At 34.9% G+C, this 19,169-nt stretch overlaps 1 protein-coding gene across 1 annotated transcript; it reads left to right on the top strand.

Moving 5' to 3' along the window:
- The first annotated feature begins 155 nt into the window (after nt 1-155).
- On the top strand, nt 156-16,677 carry NTPase (ectonucleoside triphosphate diphosphohydrolase NTPase). Its single transcript, XM_090114540.1, has 11 exons — nt 156-372; nt 2,117-2,240; nt 8,104-8,247; nt 8,567-8,655; nt 9,736-9,899; nt 10,576-10,667; nt 11,281-11,434; nt 12,420-12,569; nt 12,924-13,093; nt 14,509-14,672; nt 15,305-16,677. The coding sequence occupies exons 1-11, from the start codon at nt 340-342 to the stop codon at nt 15,398-15,400; spliced, it is 1,380 nt and encodes a 459-aa protein (XP_089970666.1). The 5' UTR covers nt 156-339; the 3' UTR covers nt 15,401-16,677.
- The last annotated feature ends 2,492 nt before the right edge of the window (nt 16,678-19,169 follow it).

Below are 19,169 nucleotides of genomic sequence, written 5' to 3'. Positions count from 1 at the left end.
AAATTATCATATGTCTATTCAACTCAAAATATGCTAATCTAACTCGATTTTGAATAAAAAATAGTTGCCGTATAAAATATATTTGACATTTTATTCAAATGCTGACATTGATGACTATTGACTTGTGATTTGTCAAGACTCACGTCAATTAGTGTGGTTTTGTCTGTCACACAAATGACAAAACTGATTGTTTTGTAGGATTTTGTGAATGAACGTGATGTTTTTGTTTCGATAAATAAATCTCCAGAGACTTTTATTTATTAATTTTTACAATGGCCAATATAGATGTATGCAAATTAATCAATTTATAAATAGTCAAGGTTGTGATGTTTACCCACTATGGGAAAATTCAGTACGTACAGATATTTAGAGGTAAGAAATATCTTACTAGATTTTTCGAACATTGTATTTATAAATAATATTCAGATATCCTTCTTTTATGTGCCGCAAAAAGAGGAGTATTCGCTAAATTAATTCCGTTACTCTTCAAGCTATTTATGCAGTGATGTTTTCAGTTTTATTTACCTTAAGAACTGCCTGTCTAGATAACGAATTATGTTGAGTTAATAATTATTCAAACACAGGCTATGTTAATTATGGTAGATGTAGTTATATCTGACTGATTAAATCACAATTATCTAACACAAAACAATCTATTTCCTACGAGTTTGTTTGATAACATATCTTTGATATTCATACAGTTTGAACTTGCTTTATTTGAGTTATTTTATAAGATAAATCTATATGGAAATTATTGTAAAATTATCGTTAAATCAAAAAGATTTATTAATATTATTTAAGAGGTAAATAATCTTAATATATATAAATCTCGTGTCACAATGTTTGTCCTCAATGGACTCCTAAACCACCTAACCGATTATAATAAAATTCGCACACCATGTGCAGTTCGATCCAACTTGAGAGATAGGATAGTTTAAACATGTAGGTACCACGGGCGCAGCCGGGGCGGACCGCTAGTAATAATATATGTATATGAATGGCATGTATTTTGAAAATAAATCAAAATAAAATTCCATCAAGCCCTTTCAGGGTAATTATTATTAGATTACAATTGACACAAACTGATTTTATTGATATGATATTCTAGATTACATAAGAGACAATAAGTTGATTACATCAAATTAATATTACAAAAAATTACATAATAAGTTAATTATATAAGAACATTTTAATTGATTTGGGAAGCTCAAATGTGGCTTACTATGGGTAAAGGAATTTTTATTATTTACTAGAGGTCCGCCCCGGCTTCGCCCGTGGTACATATTTCGCAATAAAAGGTAGCCTATGTCCTTTCTCGGGTATCAAAATATCTCCATACCAAATTTCATGCAAATTGGTTCAGTAGTTTAGGCGTGATTGAGTAACAGACAGACAGACAGAGTTACTTTTGCATTTATAATATTAGTATGGATTTAGTAAATTCAGAGTCCTTACAACATCAGAAACTCACAAATTCAAGTATCCATTCCTATCAATATTAGTAATCATGTGATTTTGGTGTGAATGCACAAAAACTTAATATAAAAGAACATCTCTATGGGCAAAATTTTGAAGTGACTCTATTGACTATCTTTTTATAGAACCTATGATCAAATACTAAACTAATAATCTACTACTATATAAAAATAAGTCGGGTTTTCCTTCCTGACGCTATAACTCCAGAAAGCACGAACCAATTTCCACGGGTTCGAATTTGTTGGAAGGGTCTCGGGCTCCGTGAGGTTTATAGCAAAGAAAAGGTGTCTCTGGTGGCGAAACGGAGTTCGCCCGGTTTGCTTGTTCCAAATAAATAAATGTAAACACATTTGATCACTTAAATGAAGGCACTTACCTCAAATCCAAGATGAAGACTTTTTAATTTATTAAAGTGAAACTTTTATTACATCGTCTCAAACTTTTTGGTCTGTGTAGCGCATGTCGCGTGTATCGCGGCTGCCGAGTAGGTATACCTAGGTATAGCTCGGCAGCCGACCGTCACGCGACATGCGCTACACAAAGCAGTGTTCGGAACCGTTTGAACAGTTTCACTTTTACCGTGGTTTCATAAAACCACACAACATTTTTTATTTATTTAAACATTTCAATTTTGTTCCAGTTAAAAGATGATACCTCAAGTTCACATATCAACATAAGGGCAAGATCTCTGAAGCAGCCGCGTAGATTCAAGAAGGTGTTCATATTCCTACTCGTCTTAGCATTATGTGGCACATATTTGCTGGGTAAGTTTTGTTATTATAATTACTTTCCTTATTTATAATCACATTCATTAATGGACACTTCTTTTTAACCAACTTCCAAAAAAAGGAGGAGGTTCTCAATTCGGCCAGTATATATTGTATGCATTTAGGAAGCAATATTATAATCAATTCAAACTCAAACTTAAACTCAAAAATATATATTTAATTCAAATAGACTTTTTTTAGAAGCACTTTTGAATCGTCAAAATAAATAAAATAATTTGGAAAATCCAAAAGTGCACGCCTCATAATTTTTTTTTAATAAATATTTATTAACCCATTGACCACCGTAAGCCCCGATCGGGGCGCGACACAATAGATTTTCTATTGTGTCTGTGATTCCGAGGACTGATGGATTAATTATTATTTTTGTTTATTTAATAACAATTAAACCACATCGAATCAGATCCTGAAAAATGAAAGGGTTCTATTCCTGAGCATACTCAAGCGTAAGAGAAAAAAAAAGACTCGATTAGTAAAGTATTTCGGTCGCTATCGTGTTAACAAGAAAAAGGATCCGCACATACAGACACACGGACGTCCAAGACAGAACTTTTTTAAACTGTTTTTTAACTAGTTTAAATAACAAAAATGACATCAAAAATATCATGAACGTTAAAAATAGTGTTTTTTCTTAATATGTGTGTGTATGTATTATCTTACAAGTGCAATGTATGATACATAAAGACATTTTAAGTTTGAAAAATCAGATGTTTTGCGCGAAGTGACAGTAGTACCCACCTCAACGCTTCGCTTATGAGGCGTGCAATATATAGCATTTACCACATTGAATTTCTTCTTTAACTCAATAATTTACCTCTGCATGTAACATATCTATATATGTATAATTAAATCGCGAATGAAGTACACAAAACTATTTCACACTTCCAGTAACTATCACACTACTGTTTTATTTGAAAAATCTTGGAAATTGAACAGTTTTATGACCAATAACATTGATAAGCTTAAATTGATTTAAGGCTTAACCACATTGAACAATTTTCTGTTCTTTTATATACTTAATGATGTTTTTTTACATTTCATTGGTATTATGCTATTTTAACTTAAGGAATAAATTGGTGTTATTAGAGAAGAATCATTTTGTTTTTCGGACAAGAATACCTCACTGCAACTATACCTTATGTCTATAGTAATAAGCTAAATACAAATAAAATGATTTTCCAAAAAAAGGGGTTTTGCGTAAATTCCCAAATGGTCATTAAAAAAAGGGAACAATGATGCAATAATAATTCTTGATCTTTTGTTGTCGCCCAAGATCATGGTCATGTCCTTCTCTTTCTGAATAGAAAGATAAGACGAGACAAATTAAAAGGTATAATATGTTGTCACGATTGTAAATTTTACTGAAAGCAACTAGTATCATCCCCTTAAGGCTGACATAATTTGTCTAACTGGGACAAATGAATTAATATCACATCGCACGCCAGAGCCTTTTAGTTCGGTAAGGATAATACGCCTTTCTGTTTTGCGCAATCGTAAAAACACTATTGTCATAATATTATCCTGCACATTAAATAAAATAAATATTTCGGGACTCTTTTCACACACGGCACGATCTGATCCCATACTAAGCTTTCGCTTGTGTTATGGAAAACAGATGGCTGATAAACATACTTACATATATAATTTGAAATAAATACTTATATAGATATAATTAACACCCAGACACAGAGCAAACATCTATGTTCATCACACAAATATTTGCCCCGGGCGGGAATCGAACCCACGACCAGTGACTTGGAAGGCAGGTTCACTACCAACCAAGCCAACCGGCCAGTCAATATGTTAAACTTGTAGTTAGAAAAATAGCTTGGTTGTTTTTGTACACGCAAAACAGCTGAAATTTATTGGGATTGTAAGTCGTAAGATACATATTTATGTCGCTCATGTGGTTTAGGTGTTGAGTTTCGTAGAGACCTTATTACTTGTTAGTCACGTTCGATTCAAAGGTATTAAGTTAAGGTATCATAATTTATTATTAGAAAACATTTGTACACTGTTAATTCCGAGATCCCTTGATAGGCCGAAAAATTTAACATGTCACGGTTTCGATCCCGAGAGGATACTAAAAAAATAACTTCGACTAGATTTCAATAAAAGGTTGAACGGCCTTGCGATACATTCGTCCCATAGTCCAGAACTTTTATATGCAGTCCTGTGGAAAAGGACTTTGACGTGATAGCTAATTCAATTGAACTGATCCCTATAGAAATGAAATATGGAAGTTTCTGAATCGGACCTTGAATATAATATGAATTTATTAATAACTTATCAATGGTCGGCCAAAAAAAGATCACGTTAACCACTCAGTGCGGTTTGCGACAATTGCACCTGGCTTAATCTATAACGTGCTTTATGCAGTATAGCTCATAAGTCGTGGTGATAAGGTGCATTTTATCTGAGGGTTTGTGAGAAATAGCGTATGGCTCTCTGGTTAGTAGCGTTGCAACATTCTCAGAGGTAGCCGGGCTTCGGATTGTTGGCTCCGAAATGACGAACGCGACGGCCCCCGTAGTGCGCGTCTTGCCTGTATTGATTGCAGGTAATTAATTGATTTTTATTTGACCAGGAGGAAATTTATTCAGCCATTGTTTTGATGGAAATTTGGACTCGATTTGTTGATGTTTTACCCGATGTTATGATCAGCTGTATAAAGTGTTTGATTATTTCGAGTTTGAAACGTGTCGATAATTTGTGTTTTTTAAGTATTGGCAGCAATTATGTCTGTTATTATTATTCTGTACTTAAAGGTACTTAAGGGTATAATTAAGCGCAGTGGTTTCTCATTCTACTTTACGTATATCATAATATTATCCCATACATAATTCGTCGTTATTTGAGTTTTGTAACTACTTCTATTTTACTATTGTTATTTTGATTTCATCCATCAATTTTTTACGGTCATCATATTCAAATTTCTATGCTCTGTGGACGTTAATTTTCTGTTATAATATACATATGTATAAGTAGCTTATTTCCTTAAGCGTTACATATGCCTAGTATGTAATGTTTTTCTTATATTTTTTTACACAAATAACTAAAGTATTGAATGCACTAGGTTGCACTGTATGCAAAATTGATTGAGATCGTATATAACGTACTTTCAGAGTTCTGCATAAAGAAACACTGGACGTTTCTATAAATAAAGATTCAAGTTATACAGCTCCTAAGAAATAATCATTGAGGTACTAGAATGTGAACTAATATTATTTATCCAATAAAGTGGAAACAGTTCCTGAAGTTTATACCTATATTTGGGGGGAAAATCTTTATTTGTAGGTTTTGTTGTGAAATTTATTTATACACGTGTAAAATTGCAAGTAAAGTAGTGAGAATTTAATGATGACGATCATAATTAAAAATTAATAATCCATTGTATTTGTTACTTACTCGATGTACAGTTCTTTTTGTTAGGACAGTATAATGCATACTTATTAATGTTTTATGTGTTAATTTTGTAAGTTTGCGACTGAACGTATTTGAATTACCTATATTTGGCACTCAGATATCTTATATATAAAATTCTCGTGTCACAATGTTAGTCTGCATACTCCTCCGAAACGGGTGGACCGATTCTCGTGAAATTTTCTGTGCATATCGGGTAAGTCTGAGAATCGGCCAACATCTATTTTTCATATGTACCACGGGCGAAGCCGGGGCGGGCCGCTAGTTTAAATATGTATATATTTGTCGGACTCACACTTGGCCGGAATTAATAGATATAATAGTAGCTTTATAGATTACCTACTTTATAGATTAGTCTTATCATCATGCTACAATTAATATGAATTCTATTTGATAACCTTTGCCTCTAGAAAATTGTATTGATATTTAATTATTTGTATTGGTGAATTTCAACCAATTTATTATTCCTCTCCATCTCCTTTTGTTTAAAAACATTCTGTTGTTTGTTTATAATTTGTAAGTTTGTATTTCCTAGAAGTTATTGAAATAACATCTTTATATTTGTAAACTATTACATGTAAGCTATGGCGTATTCAAAACTTGTTAGATTGTAATTAAAAAATGTAGAAAAGTATGTTAAATTTAGATAAAACATTGTGGTGATAGCAATTATTTATTTACTAGATTTCCGCCCGCGGCTTCGCCCGCGTTTTCAAAGGAAAAAACCCGCATAGTTCCCGTTCCCGTAGGATTTCCGCGATAAAATCTAGCCTATGTGTTAATCCAAGTTACCTTCTATATGTGTGCTAAATTTCATTGTAGTCGGTTAAGTAGTATTTGCGTGAAAGAGTAACAAACACACACACACACACACACACACACACACACATACACATATACTCACAAACTTTCGCATTTATAATATTAGCTTTTCCCCGGCTTATACGAGACAAAAAAAATCCGCCTGTTTCTCGGTCAAAATAATATTGTAATCTAATCCATACTAATATTATAAATGCGAAAGTAACTCTGTCTGTCTGTCTGTTACTCAATCACGCCTAAACTACTGAACCAATTTTCATAAAATTTGGTATGGAGATATTTTGATACCCGAGAAAGGACATAGGCTACTTTTTATCCCGGAAAAATAACGCAATCCCAGAAATCCCACGGGAACGGGAACTATGCGGGTTTTTAGGGTTCCGTAGCCAAAATGGCAAAAACGGAACCCTTATAGTTTCGTCATGTCCGTCTGTCCGTCTGTCCGTCTGTCCGTCTGTCACAGCCGATTTACTCGGAAACTATAAGTACTACAGTGATGAAATTTGATGGGAATATGTGTTGTATGAACCGCTACAAAAATATGACACTAAATAGTAAAAAAAAGAATTGGGGGTGGGGCCCCCCATACATGTAACTGAGGGATGAAATTTTTTTTTTCGATGTACATACCCGTGTGGGGTATCAATGGAAAGGTCTTTTAAAATGATATAAAGTTTTCTAAAAAACATTTTTCTTAAAGTGAACGGTTTTTGAGATATCAGCTCTCAAAGTCGTAAAAAGTATGTCCCCCCCCCTCTATTTTTATAACTACGGGGTATAAAATTCTAAAAAAAATAGAGGTGATGCATGCTAATTAACTCTTTCAACGATTTTTGGTTTGATCAAAGTATCTCTTATAGTTTTTGAGATAGGTTGATTTAACTGTAATTTATTATATTTGCTGCTACGGAACCCTTTGTGCGCGAGCCCGACTCGCACTTGGCCGGTTTTTTCTTTGACTGCGCGGGCCTAGCGGGCGGAAACCTAGTGCTAAAATATTTTTTGATTGTAGAAAACTTTTAGGTAAATGCTTACAATAAAAACTCTCTTTATACATAGTATTAGGAAATAATTAAATATTAATTTAAATTACTTTGTGATATCGAGTATCTAATAAATTGCATATATGTACAAACATTTAAGTACAAATTGCAATAGAAAGCTAGCTCATTGTTAGTTTCTATTGATACGACGACCCTGAAATATTCAATTATAATCGATAGATATGCAATACGTAGGTATATAAATATTTGTTTTGTATATGAAGCAATATAATTTTTTTGGTTTTGGAAATAAATTGCCAAAGAATATGGACTACTTACACATTATTTTAAAAATCAATTTGAAACAAGGACTTATTTATGCTTATCTTTCATGAAATAGGCGATGTATGTATATGTAAATTTAAGCAAAAGCGAATTGAAAAAGAAAATGTATAAAGGCGAAATCGAATTAAAAAATAAAAACACATTTATTAAACTGAACATTTGACGTTGGCCGTTTCTCAGATCTACCTAATAGGCACACAAAGTTTCATGAGTATCGGTTCAGCCGTCCGAGAATTTTTTATATATAAAGAGATTATAAATTGTTACAGGTCTTTTCGCGGGCCAGACACAGTGGTTCGATGGGCTCGCCAAGAGCCTGGGTTACGAGAGCGTGTACCACCACGCGGTGATCATAGACGCCGGCTCCTCCGGGTCCAGGGTCCTGGCGTATAAGTTTAGGGTGCCGTTTACAGGTGGGTGGTTTCAATTCACAAGTGCATATTTTTGTCATGGGGATTGTACGTTACGAACTTTTTTGGTGATGACCGATGATAGAGGTAAAACTTTTGAAGGGGCTATTACTGATTTATTAATCCAATTACGATTTCTACCTTCTTTGAATAATTAAAATGCACAATAAAATAAAAGTGGGTTTATTTTACCACGTAATATTCAAAAATGCGATACGACGATTAGAAGGATAAATTTCTAATTAAGTATCATTTTCAATCGTGTATAATAAAAATAATAAAACCTGCACATTTTCACTTACAATCATAAAATTTATTCCAGTATTCGGTCAAGCAAATTTGGACTTAGTAGATGAATATTTTGAAGAGAGCAAACCGGGTCTGTCCTCGTACGTTGACGATCCTAAGAAGGTAAGGTAACTGTGAATAATTTAATACTAGAATTATATTATAGACTAGATAGGGTTTTTACGTTTTGTATAAATCTTATGTTTTTCTTAAACATTTAATCTATATTTCGTACTAGCTTCCGCCCGCGGCTTCGCCCGCGGCTTCGCCCGCGTGGTGTTTTGATAAAAGGTAGCCTATGTTCTTTCTCAGGGTCTAAAGATTGTCTTTGTCAAATTTCATCCAAATCGGTTGAGAGGTTTAAGCGGGAAAGCGTAACAGACAGACAGACAGACAGACAGATACACGAACATTAACAGACAAAACACGCATTAATATGATACAAATTGGGATGATGTTGTTAATGATGATAATGCTCATAGTGATATGGATTTTCACGATGGCGCTGATAAAAATATTATTGATAATTACATAATTTTTGAGAATTTTTATGTAATTGATGGTACTGTTGTTTATAATAATGTTTCTTAGAATGATGTTACGATAATGCAGTTCTTGAAAACGATGTTGTAACAGATTATGTTGTTTATCATAATAAATAATAATATTCTCAGAAACGATATATTTATTTATTTCGGTATCGGTATACTAGGATCGGTATTCGATTGTAGTCTCTATTATATCCTACGTAAGAGATTTAATCGCGTGCCATCGGGATACCGCTACCCACCGATACCGGTCTAGTGGGAATAGGCCTTAAATTACAATTTGAGACTTAACCTACTAGGTATACATTGTAACACACAGCCTTATCGCTAAATAGCGATTTCTTCCAGACAACAGTTGTACAGAGAGTAATTCAATAAAGGATAGGAGTAGGGCATAAATAACTTGTAATCAATAACTATCTAGGCAGGCATGCCCTTTCATAGACTGCATCACTACAGACTTACGATCAGGTAATGGTGCAGTCAAATGCCTGGCTATTTCTATAAAAAAAAACATACTTTATGGGATGTTCGTGTCCCAGCACGGAACGTAATGGGCTGATGATGATGATGATGATGATGATGATGATGATGATGATGTTGATGATGGCGATGATGGTGGTGATGATGATGATGAACCATATATTCATTCCAGGGCGCAGAAACAATAGTGCAACTAATAAAGAAAGCAGAATTCCTAACGCCACCCGAAAAGCGTAAATCCACACCACTCGTGGTGAGAGCGACCGCGGGACTTCGGTTGTTGCCGGCGATGAAAGCGCAGATGTTGATCAAGGAGGTCGCTGATGCTATTGCTAAGTGAGTTTTAGGGAATAACTGTATTAGAGGGTATTTGGAAAATGGTTCAAACATACTTGTATCCTTCCTCTATCTGTGGGCTCCTTTTTCGAAAATAACTTAATTTTTTGTTAGTATTTGGAAAATTGATCTTTACAGTAAGATGTTTATGCCACACATGTGGCTTAGGACCTTTTGATATATCAGGATTTTAAAATTGTCCATGTGAGTGAAATATGGAGGGATTCAAAGTTTCAGAGTTAAAGAAGAATGTTACAGAAAGGCTTTAATTTAGGCATATATGATAATAATAATAAAAAAATGTGTGCGTAAGAAGTGAAACTTCTTTATGACCTAATTTTTTAAAAAATAATTTACTATACGCAACTTTACAGAAATACGTCGAATCACGCATGGTAGGGATAAGAAAAAAATGGCGCGTAACGGAAAAATGTCACATGTAACGAAAAACTGTTACACAAAATTTTTTTCCAACCCCTATAAAGAAGTTTCACTTCAAAAAATCTTTGTGGGTACCTTTATGTCATTAGAACCTGACGAAATGGCTTCTCTCTTTCTAAAAACATGACAATTTTTGGTTTATCGTGTGTTGATTTTTCTGTTACACTAAATTGCTTCTTTTTCAAATTACGCTTACAATATAGAGAAAAATTTCTTAAGTATAGTTTTATTACAGGTTAGGTTACGATGTTGGTCCCAATGGTGTTGAGATCATGGACGGTTCAGATGAGGGCATTTTCATCTGGTACACTGTCAACTTGTTACACAGTGAGTATTTGTGGAGAATTTTTATAAAGAATGTTCAATTAATAAATTATTAAATATGCAATACACCGTAGTTAAATGGAAAAAAAATCTTGAAAAATTTGCACTCAGAGAAATATAAAATTGTTGAATTGGTTATTTTCAGATGCTTCAGGTATAGTTATTTTGATTTTAGTAGTCTATTAAATTAAAGGGTAGTTCATCTATATCTATACTAATATTACTAATATTATAAAGAGGAAAGGTTTGTAATTATGTATGAATGTATGTATGTATATATGGTTTTCACGCATAAACTACTGGACCGATTACAATGAAATTTGGCACACATATAGAGGGTAACTTGGATTAACATATAGGATAGGTTTTATCCCGGAAATCCCACGGGAACGGGAACTATGCGGGTTTTTCTTTGAAAACGCTGGCGAAGCCGCGGGCGGAAAGCTAGCTATTTATAAAAATAGTTATTTTGTTTACTACTTTTGTTCTTCGATTGGCCATATATTACTAAGATATTTGGCTTCCAATTCGACTTTTACTAAAAAATTGCTTTATTTTTAGATGTAGGTATCCTCAAATTGCGCCCTTATTAAATACTTACGTTATTTTATTCCAGATCTAATCGGCGGTGAAACAATGGCGGCCATGGATCTCGGCGGTGGGTCCACACAGATAACTTATCAACTACAAGAATCTGACAGGAAACAGTACGCGCCGGGCGATCAGTTTGTAGTGCCCGCTGGGGAAAACATCACCCTGTATACTCATAGGTGAGGATATAATATGTGATTTTTGTGATTTTTTGAAGTGAAAACTTCTTTAGCGGCGTTGAGCCCTTTTTCTGTAATGGGTATAAAATCTTAAACTCGCGTCAGGACACGTGACCTGATCGAAAAAGCGTAAGACGGATGGATATCAAACATGCTCAACGTTAATAATCAAGTTTTCACTTCTGCCGGCACTCCCGGAGTGCAACCCGTCTTTTTTTTGTATCACAACGCTTAATGATCAGTTTGTAGTGCTGGTTGGTGAAAACATCAGCCTGTACACTCATAGGTGATTACTTTTAGAATTTTTTTGGTATTGACCAAAAATGTGGTGTGTAAATAGCGTAGTAAAAAAAAGCCGGCTATTATTATGCATATTTTAAAACATTTTTGTAGAAATAAAAAATAACAACTTGAATATAACTTAAATTCTGTAATAAATTATATAAAATCAATGAAATGGTTATAAATAGAACAAGCATTTTTCCAGTTAAACTCAATGAAAAGGACAAAGCCATATTAGTATACAGTGTATTGCTTACTATACTATACAGTAAGTACATAAAAGTACTCTTAACATTTTTTCAGTACCAACTCGATCTAAAATAAAAAATTTACCGCACTATATTGATATACAGTATACACAACGGCCGTTGACAGCGTTATACTATACAGTATGTTCATAAAACATTTTTCTGTATTAAAATACATAACTGACGTTTACTACAGCGTTATCGGTTATACACTATACAGTATGTTCACAAAACATTTTTTGACGTGACAACGTCTTAATTCGATAGAGCCGGCTGCACGCACGAAAAAACATGACTCATGCGGCGTTACCTCGCTCTGAGGCGTTCCATGTAAGGCTTGAAGTGCAAACGAGAGCGCGGAACGAGCGATAAAGAAGCACAATCGGCCTTAAGACGTTGTCACGTTCAACTATCGTCAGTAAACCGACTTTACAGACAATCAATTTTTTTTTCAGTTTCCTCAAGCTCGGTCTCCTAGCCGCTAGACACGGTGTGTTCAAGTTGGAAGCAGGTGACAATGATACCGATGAGTTTGTGTCAGTGTGCGTCGACCCTATCGTGCAAAAGGAGAAGTGGATATATGCCAATAGGCAGTATAGCATTAGGTATGGGTTATTTTTAGTAGATAAAATTTATGATTTGTGTTTGTTTGTTATTTCTACCTCATTGGATGGTTTTGTATTTTAACAATAATATACGAGTTAAAAATACATTGATTCTTAAATATACCTTAGTGTACATCGCTTTTTCCTTTTCTATATTGACGTTGAATTTTTTGTTATTTTTTTTGCGTTAAACGTTATTAATCATGTTAAAACGTTAAGTAGAATAATTAGAAAAAAAAACTATCATCACACGATTTTTTTCAATCATATCAGATTGTATGTGTTCTTTTTGTGTACAAACAAATAAAGTATAAAGTTAAGTTTTTCATATTTTTGTCTTATTTGTCACTCCAGCGGTGCTCCCCGTCCCGACGGCATGAAGCGGGAAGCAGTATACTCCCGCTGCGCGTCGCTCGTGTCGCGCTACATCGCGCGCACGCTGGACCGCGCGCCGCGGGCACCGCGCGGCAACGTCGCCGCTATGAGCTACTTCTACGACGTAGCAGCGGACGCGGGGCTCATCGGTGAGTGTAGCGCTGGGGCGGGCGCTACGGTGTGTGTGCAGCGCTGGGGCGGGTGCTACGGTGCGAGTGTAGCGCTGGGGCGGGTGCTACGGTGCGTGTGTAGCGCTGGGGCGGGCGCTACGGTGCGTGTGTAGCGCTGGGGCGGGTGCTACGGTGCGTGTGTAGCGCTGGGGCGGGTGCTACGGTGCATGTGCGTAGCGCTGGGGCGGTGCTACGGTGCGTGTGTAGCGCTGGGGCGGGTGCTACGGTGCGTGTGTAGCGCTGGGGCGGGCGCTACGGTGCGTGTGTAGCGCTGGGGCGGGTGCTACGGTGCGTGTGTAGCGCTGGGGCGGGTGCTACGGTGCATGTGCGTAGCGCTGGGGCGGGTGCTACGGTGCGTGTGTAGCGCTGGGGCGGGTGCTACGGTGCGTGTGTAGCGCTGGGGCGGTGCTACGGTGCGTGTGTAGCGCTGGGGCGGGTGCTACGGTGCATGTGCGTAGCGCTGGGGCGGTGCTACGGTGCGTGTGTAGCGCTGGGGCGGGTGCTACGGTGCATGTGCGTAGCGCTGGGGCGGTGCTACGGTGCGTGTGTAGCGCTGGGGCGGGTGCTACGGTTCAAAGCTGCAACGTCGCTGCTATGAGCTACGAATGTAGCGCTGTACTACGGTGTAGCGTGGAAAGAGCGGTTTTTTTCATATTTAGCAAGATATGATTAAATATTTAGTAAGAGGAGGCAAAAAATACGCATTACATGATGGTAAGTTTACACCGTCGTCCAAACGCATCAACAATACCAAGGACATTATCAGTGTGATGCCGGCCTTTAAGCCCTTTTATAATTTCCTCATTGAAATTAAACCTTGCATTTTTAATTTCAATTTATTCATCATCCATAAAGCTCGACTACTATTACATAATATAGTTTAACCGAGCATTTTCTATTATTCCAACCAATTTAGAAAAAGCCTTCATAATAATTGTAACTATAATCCAAATTACAGACGACGCGGTTGGCGCAGTGGTAAAGTAACTGCCTACTGAGACGACGGTCCCGGGTTCGATCCCCGGTCAGGGCAAATATTTGTGTGATGAACTCAATTATTTGTTCTTGGGTCTGGGTGTTATTATCTATATATGTATTTATTAAATACTAGCGGTCCGCCCCGGCTTCGCCCGTGGTACATATTTACGTTTTCTCTACATAAAAACCATCCTCGTACTTCAAGGAATATAATAAAAAAAGAATTATCGAAATCGGTTCAGCCGTTCTCGAGTTATGCGCTTACCAACACATTTTGCGATTCATTTTTATATATAAGAAGATTATATTTATCGTCGCCTAGTACCCACAACACAAGCCTTAATTGAGCTTACTGCTTAGGTCGATTTGTGTAATAATGTCCTATAATATTTATTTATTTATTATTATTATCGCAGACGTAATGACCGGCGGTCGTGTGTCTGTCGGTGCGTACCGCAGCGCTGCTCGGCGCGCCTGCTCCGCGTCCAACGTGGAGCAGCCCTGGGCCTGCGTCGACCTGACGTACATCGTGGCGCTGCTTCATGACGCGTATACCATGAAGGATGATGAGTCTGTGTCGGTGAGTGGGGGAAGGGGGAATATGGTTGGGAATACGGAAAAAACGTGGAAAAAATTACAAAAAAGATGTTGTGTGGTTTTATGAAACCACGGTAAAAGTGAAACTAAGGCACAAAATTATCGTATTTGTACGATAATTATCGTACGGTACGGCTAAAGAAGTTTTCACTTCAAATCCATACTTAATATTATTATAAATGCGAAAGTAACTCTGTCTGTCTGTCTGTTACAACTCAATCACGCCCTAACTACTGAACCAATTTGTATGAAATTTGGTATAGAGATATTTTGTTACCCGAGAAAGGACATAGGCTACTTTTTACCCCGGGAAATAGGATAGGTTTTATCCCGGAAATCCCACGGGAACGGGAACTATGCGGGTTTTTCTTTGACAGCGCGGGCGAAGCTGCGGGTGGAAAGCTAGTATGTCATAAAACAGTAATGTATAGCAACCGTGGGCCTGCGTGTATGCACGACACATACCAAACGGCAAACCTTTATGTAGGTACGAAAAAACGAAATAAAAAAACCTCCTTCATGCTAAAATCTAACGTGCTCTATGTTATAAATGGAATTGTATACATGTGAAAAAATGAAGGAATAAGCAATCTAATTCTTATTTTTCTTTTCCAGTTGTTCAAAAAGGTGAACGGCCACGAGGTGTCCTGGGCGTTGGGGCTCGCCTACACTACGGTGATGAACAAAATAACCGCCGCGCCTGCCGCCTAGTGTGCACCGCGCCTTATGTCAACTGTGCACCAAGCTTTATGCATTTATAAAATCTACATGAAGCGTTTAAATCATTGTTTAAAACATTCAATTGAAGACTTGGTGCATCCAGTGATTTTGTATTCATAAGGCTATTCCACAGTTTTTTGTAAATTTTTTGCACCCACTATAAAAAGTAAGATGTGCAAAACAGACGTCGTGTTTTGTTGTAAACACGTTTTATATGCAATATACAAATTTTAATTTACTCGGTTGTGTGTGTTGGAATTTTTGACGATGTTTTTTATCTGTACCGACAGCAACGAAGGTTCGGTTCGTATTTTATATTTGCTGTCTGTACGATTCGTTAAAATACCTCTCGCTGTGAAACATTCATTTTGCCTAAATATTTTATATTAAGCAAATAAGTCTGAAAGACGCTGCAGTTACATTTTACAAGCCTTTAAAATTTGTGTTGTGATAAAATTTAGCTAATATTTCTAATTCATAAAATATAACATAATTTTATAAAAGCCAAATTTTCCTCATTTCTAAACGTCTTAGACTATATCCTTTTTTTACCATAAATTCTAAACTATTCCATTTTTTACACATGGTATATCTTTAGATAGTTATAGATTGTAGATAAATTTCATAAACACCAGTATTTGTATAAATTCTTATTCACTATGTATTAGCTTCAATTGTATTATTATTATATTTAATCCATACCCACGTGAAATTATATACAAATTATGTATTATCATCATTTATATATTTTTTATGATATTATAATTAATTAATCGTCACAATTATTCCAATAAATTCATTAGACATTAAATAAAGACACAGTAAAGACTTATTCACTTTATTATTTTTGATTTGAAATGTCATAATGACATTTGTCATGTTGTGGGTTTTTTAATCTGTATTCCCTATTTCCCGCCACAAATGTTGACAGATTACTGTTAAAATTGCGGGACTTACAAAAGCAGTTGAATATATTTTGCAAAATATGTTTTATGTTTTATAAATAAGTTCGCAATAATTGAAAGTAATAAAATTTATACTTTCACATAATTATTATTACACGAATCTTATGATGGGTGGTGTATGTAAGTTTGTATGATATAAAGTGCTATTGAAAATATTTTTATGAGATGGTTAACTTTCGATTTTTGACACGATATATTTAATGTCTTTAAGTGAAGCTTAAGTGCACTGTTCGTGTATTTTGTAATGAATACCTGTGTTATGTGTAAATTGTACAAAAATTTAATAAATGTTGGATTTTTAAACGTGTGTTCTTTTATTTCTTTTCTATATGTATCAACTTTTGAGTGGTTTGACTAGCCTTTGTTTTAGCTTAACCTGACGTAAAAAGTAGGTACATAGCATAATATTATCCTCGATAAAGTTTCATATTTCTGATAGTGAAAATTTGTCAGTCGAGTCGTATTTGAATTGGATGCAAACTAGCGGCCTTACTAATAAAAAGTTAAACAATGGATAAATTTATACCATTTTCTACCATAGTTGTGTCCTGCTTTTGCTCACATGAAACGTCAATCATAAAAACGAGATAGGTTATTGCAATAACTAATCCATTGCAAAGCGAATGGGTAACATTTTATTAGTAGACTAGAGTAGATAATTTTTGAAACAAAAAAAAATCGCAGTCGGATGAAACCCATTAGAAAAGGAGGGCAATATGATGAAAATTAAAGGAAAAATAAATTACGGTCAATCCGAGTTCGGGAAAAGGGAGGGGGGAGCTTTTAAGAGAAAAAAATGGTTTCTCTTGATTTCCGACAAAACTACAAGTCCTACGGAAAAAAATTCAATGGCAAAGTTGTAGATAATAAAAAGATCTACAACTTTTGTATTGACAATTTTTTCACATAACCTCAAAATTTAGGTGAAAAATTCAAAAAACCAAGTTTTTGGTTTTTTATTTTTATCTACTTCAAAATTTACTTTTTTTCTACGAAATTTGGTGGAAACTTGCTTTATTATGTCCCAAATACACTGTAATTTATTTGATTGAAAATATTTATTTTTTCGCCTTATTTTGAATTAATAACAAAAAAACAACCTAATTTTCAATCGAAAAGTCACCCGTCAAAATATCAGCTTTTTTCAAAAACTTGGGGAGCTTTTTATTCATTGAAATCCCTACTTTCATATGGTGTAAAAAAAAATAAACATTACCATAGTAAATGTTCTCAGAAAATGCATACAAACAGTGTGAAAATGAGCTTTTACTAAATCAGGCACACTTCTCAAACTACCTGAAATGTTTTTATCGACATCATTTTGCTTTTGAATATGCTGTAAAATATTATACTTAGAACAGATAATTTTTTTTCTTTTGAAATATTACCGAAAAGCCAATACAAGAGAAGATATAGAGTTCGAGAAGTGTGCCTGATTTAGTAAAAGCTAATTATGACACTGTTTGTAAGCATTTCCTGAGAACATTTACTATAGTAAGGTTTATTTTTTTTACACCGTATAAAAGTAGAGATTTTGATGAATAAAAGGCTCCCAAAGTTTTTGAAAAAAAGCTGATATTTTGACGGGTGACTTTTCGATTGAAAATTAGGTTGTTTTTTTGGTATTAATTCAAAATAAGGCGAAAAAATAAATATTTTCAATCAAATAAATTACATTGTATTTGGGACATAATAAAGCAAGTTTCTACCAAATGTCGTAGAAAATAAATAAATTTTGAAGTAGTTAAAAATAAAAAACCAAAAACTTGGTTTTTTGAATTTTTCACCTAAATTTTGAGGTTATGTGAAAAAAATTGTCAATACAAAAGTTGTAGATTTTTTTATTACCTACAACTTTGCCATTGAATTTTTTTCCGTAGGACTTGTAGTTTTGTCGGAAATCAAGAGAAACTATTTTTTTCTCTTAAAAGCTCCCCCCTCCCTTTTCCCGAACTCGGATTGACCGTAATTTATTTTTCCTTTAATTTTCATCATATTGCCCTCCTTTTCTAATGGGTTTCATCCGACTGCGATTTTTTTGCACTTTTTATTATTTTTAAAGGGATCTACCCCAGTGTATAGTAAGACCGTAGGTAATTAAATAAGATGTTGTTATATTATATTATCTTACAATTAATACACACGACAGGTAAATAGTAGACAGGTGTTGGATAAGTAAATAAAACACAATTAAATTTAATAATTTATTAAGAACCATTTAAAAGTTACAATAAAAATGTAAATCTAATGTTAACTTGAATGGATTCAGTCTCCTAATGATTACGTTTTAAAAACTTAAAATAATGAGTGGTTTTTACAATGGTTACTCTAAAATATGAACAAAAGAAGATTACGTATTGGGTTTTCTTATTTTTGAAGAATATAGTAAACATGGGTGTTAAAAACTAATAGGTTATCAAATTGTCTACAATATTATTTTAGAAGATGCGAATTTTAAGTTATCTGTGAAGATAAAAGACGCAAATTCTACATTTTTTTAACTTTACTATTGAACTAATTATTTAAAGATTGTGCGTTTTAAGAATATTTCCAGAAATCTAGTAACTGCTATGTTTTAACAACGACTATTGAACTATAGATTTGATATGAAAAATTTAATTATTAAGACAACCTGTACTGATGATATCTTAAGAGGTAGCGCGCACGAGCAACTTTGTCTCCGCAACTATTTTGTCTCCGCAACTATTTTGTCTCTCCCACCTATGGGCTAGTATGAAAGTGCGCGCACGTAGCGACGCAACTCCCCATACAAATTGATGGGAGAGACAAAATAG

The sequence above is a fragment of the Colias eurytheme genome, chromosome 21 (assembly GCF_061535395.1).
Source record: "Colias eurytheme isolate Ceu_HAF_F1 chromosome 21, ilColEury1 Martin Lab GWU primary, whole genome shotgun sequence".
Lineage (NCBI taxonomy): Eukaryota > Metazoa > Arthropoda > Insecta > Lepidoptera > Pieridae > Colias > Colias eurytheme.
Note: the sequence above shows the minus strand (reverse complement) of the source record. Positions and strands in the feature narration are given on the sequence as shown.

Coding starts and splice junctions, on each gene's coding strand:
- NTPase (XM_090114540.1), top strand. CDS start 340: ATGGGAAAATTCAGTACGTACAGATATTTAGAG. Junction 2,241..8,103: donor ATGTGGCACATATTTGCTGG/GTAAGTTTTGTT, acceptor AAATTGTTACAG/GTCTTTTCGCGGGCCAGACA. Junction 10,668..11,280: donor CACTGTCAACTTGTTACACA/GTGAGTATTTGT, acceptor ATTTTATTCCAG/ATCTAATCGGCGGTGAAACA.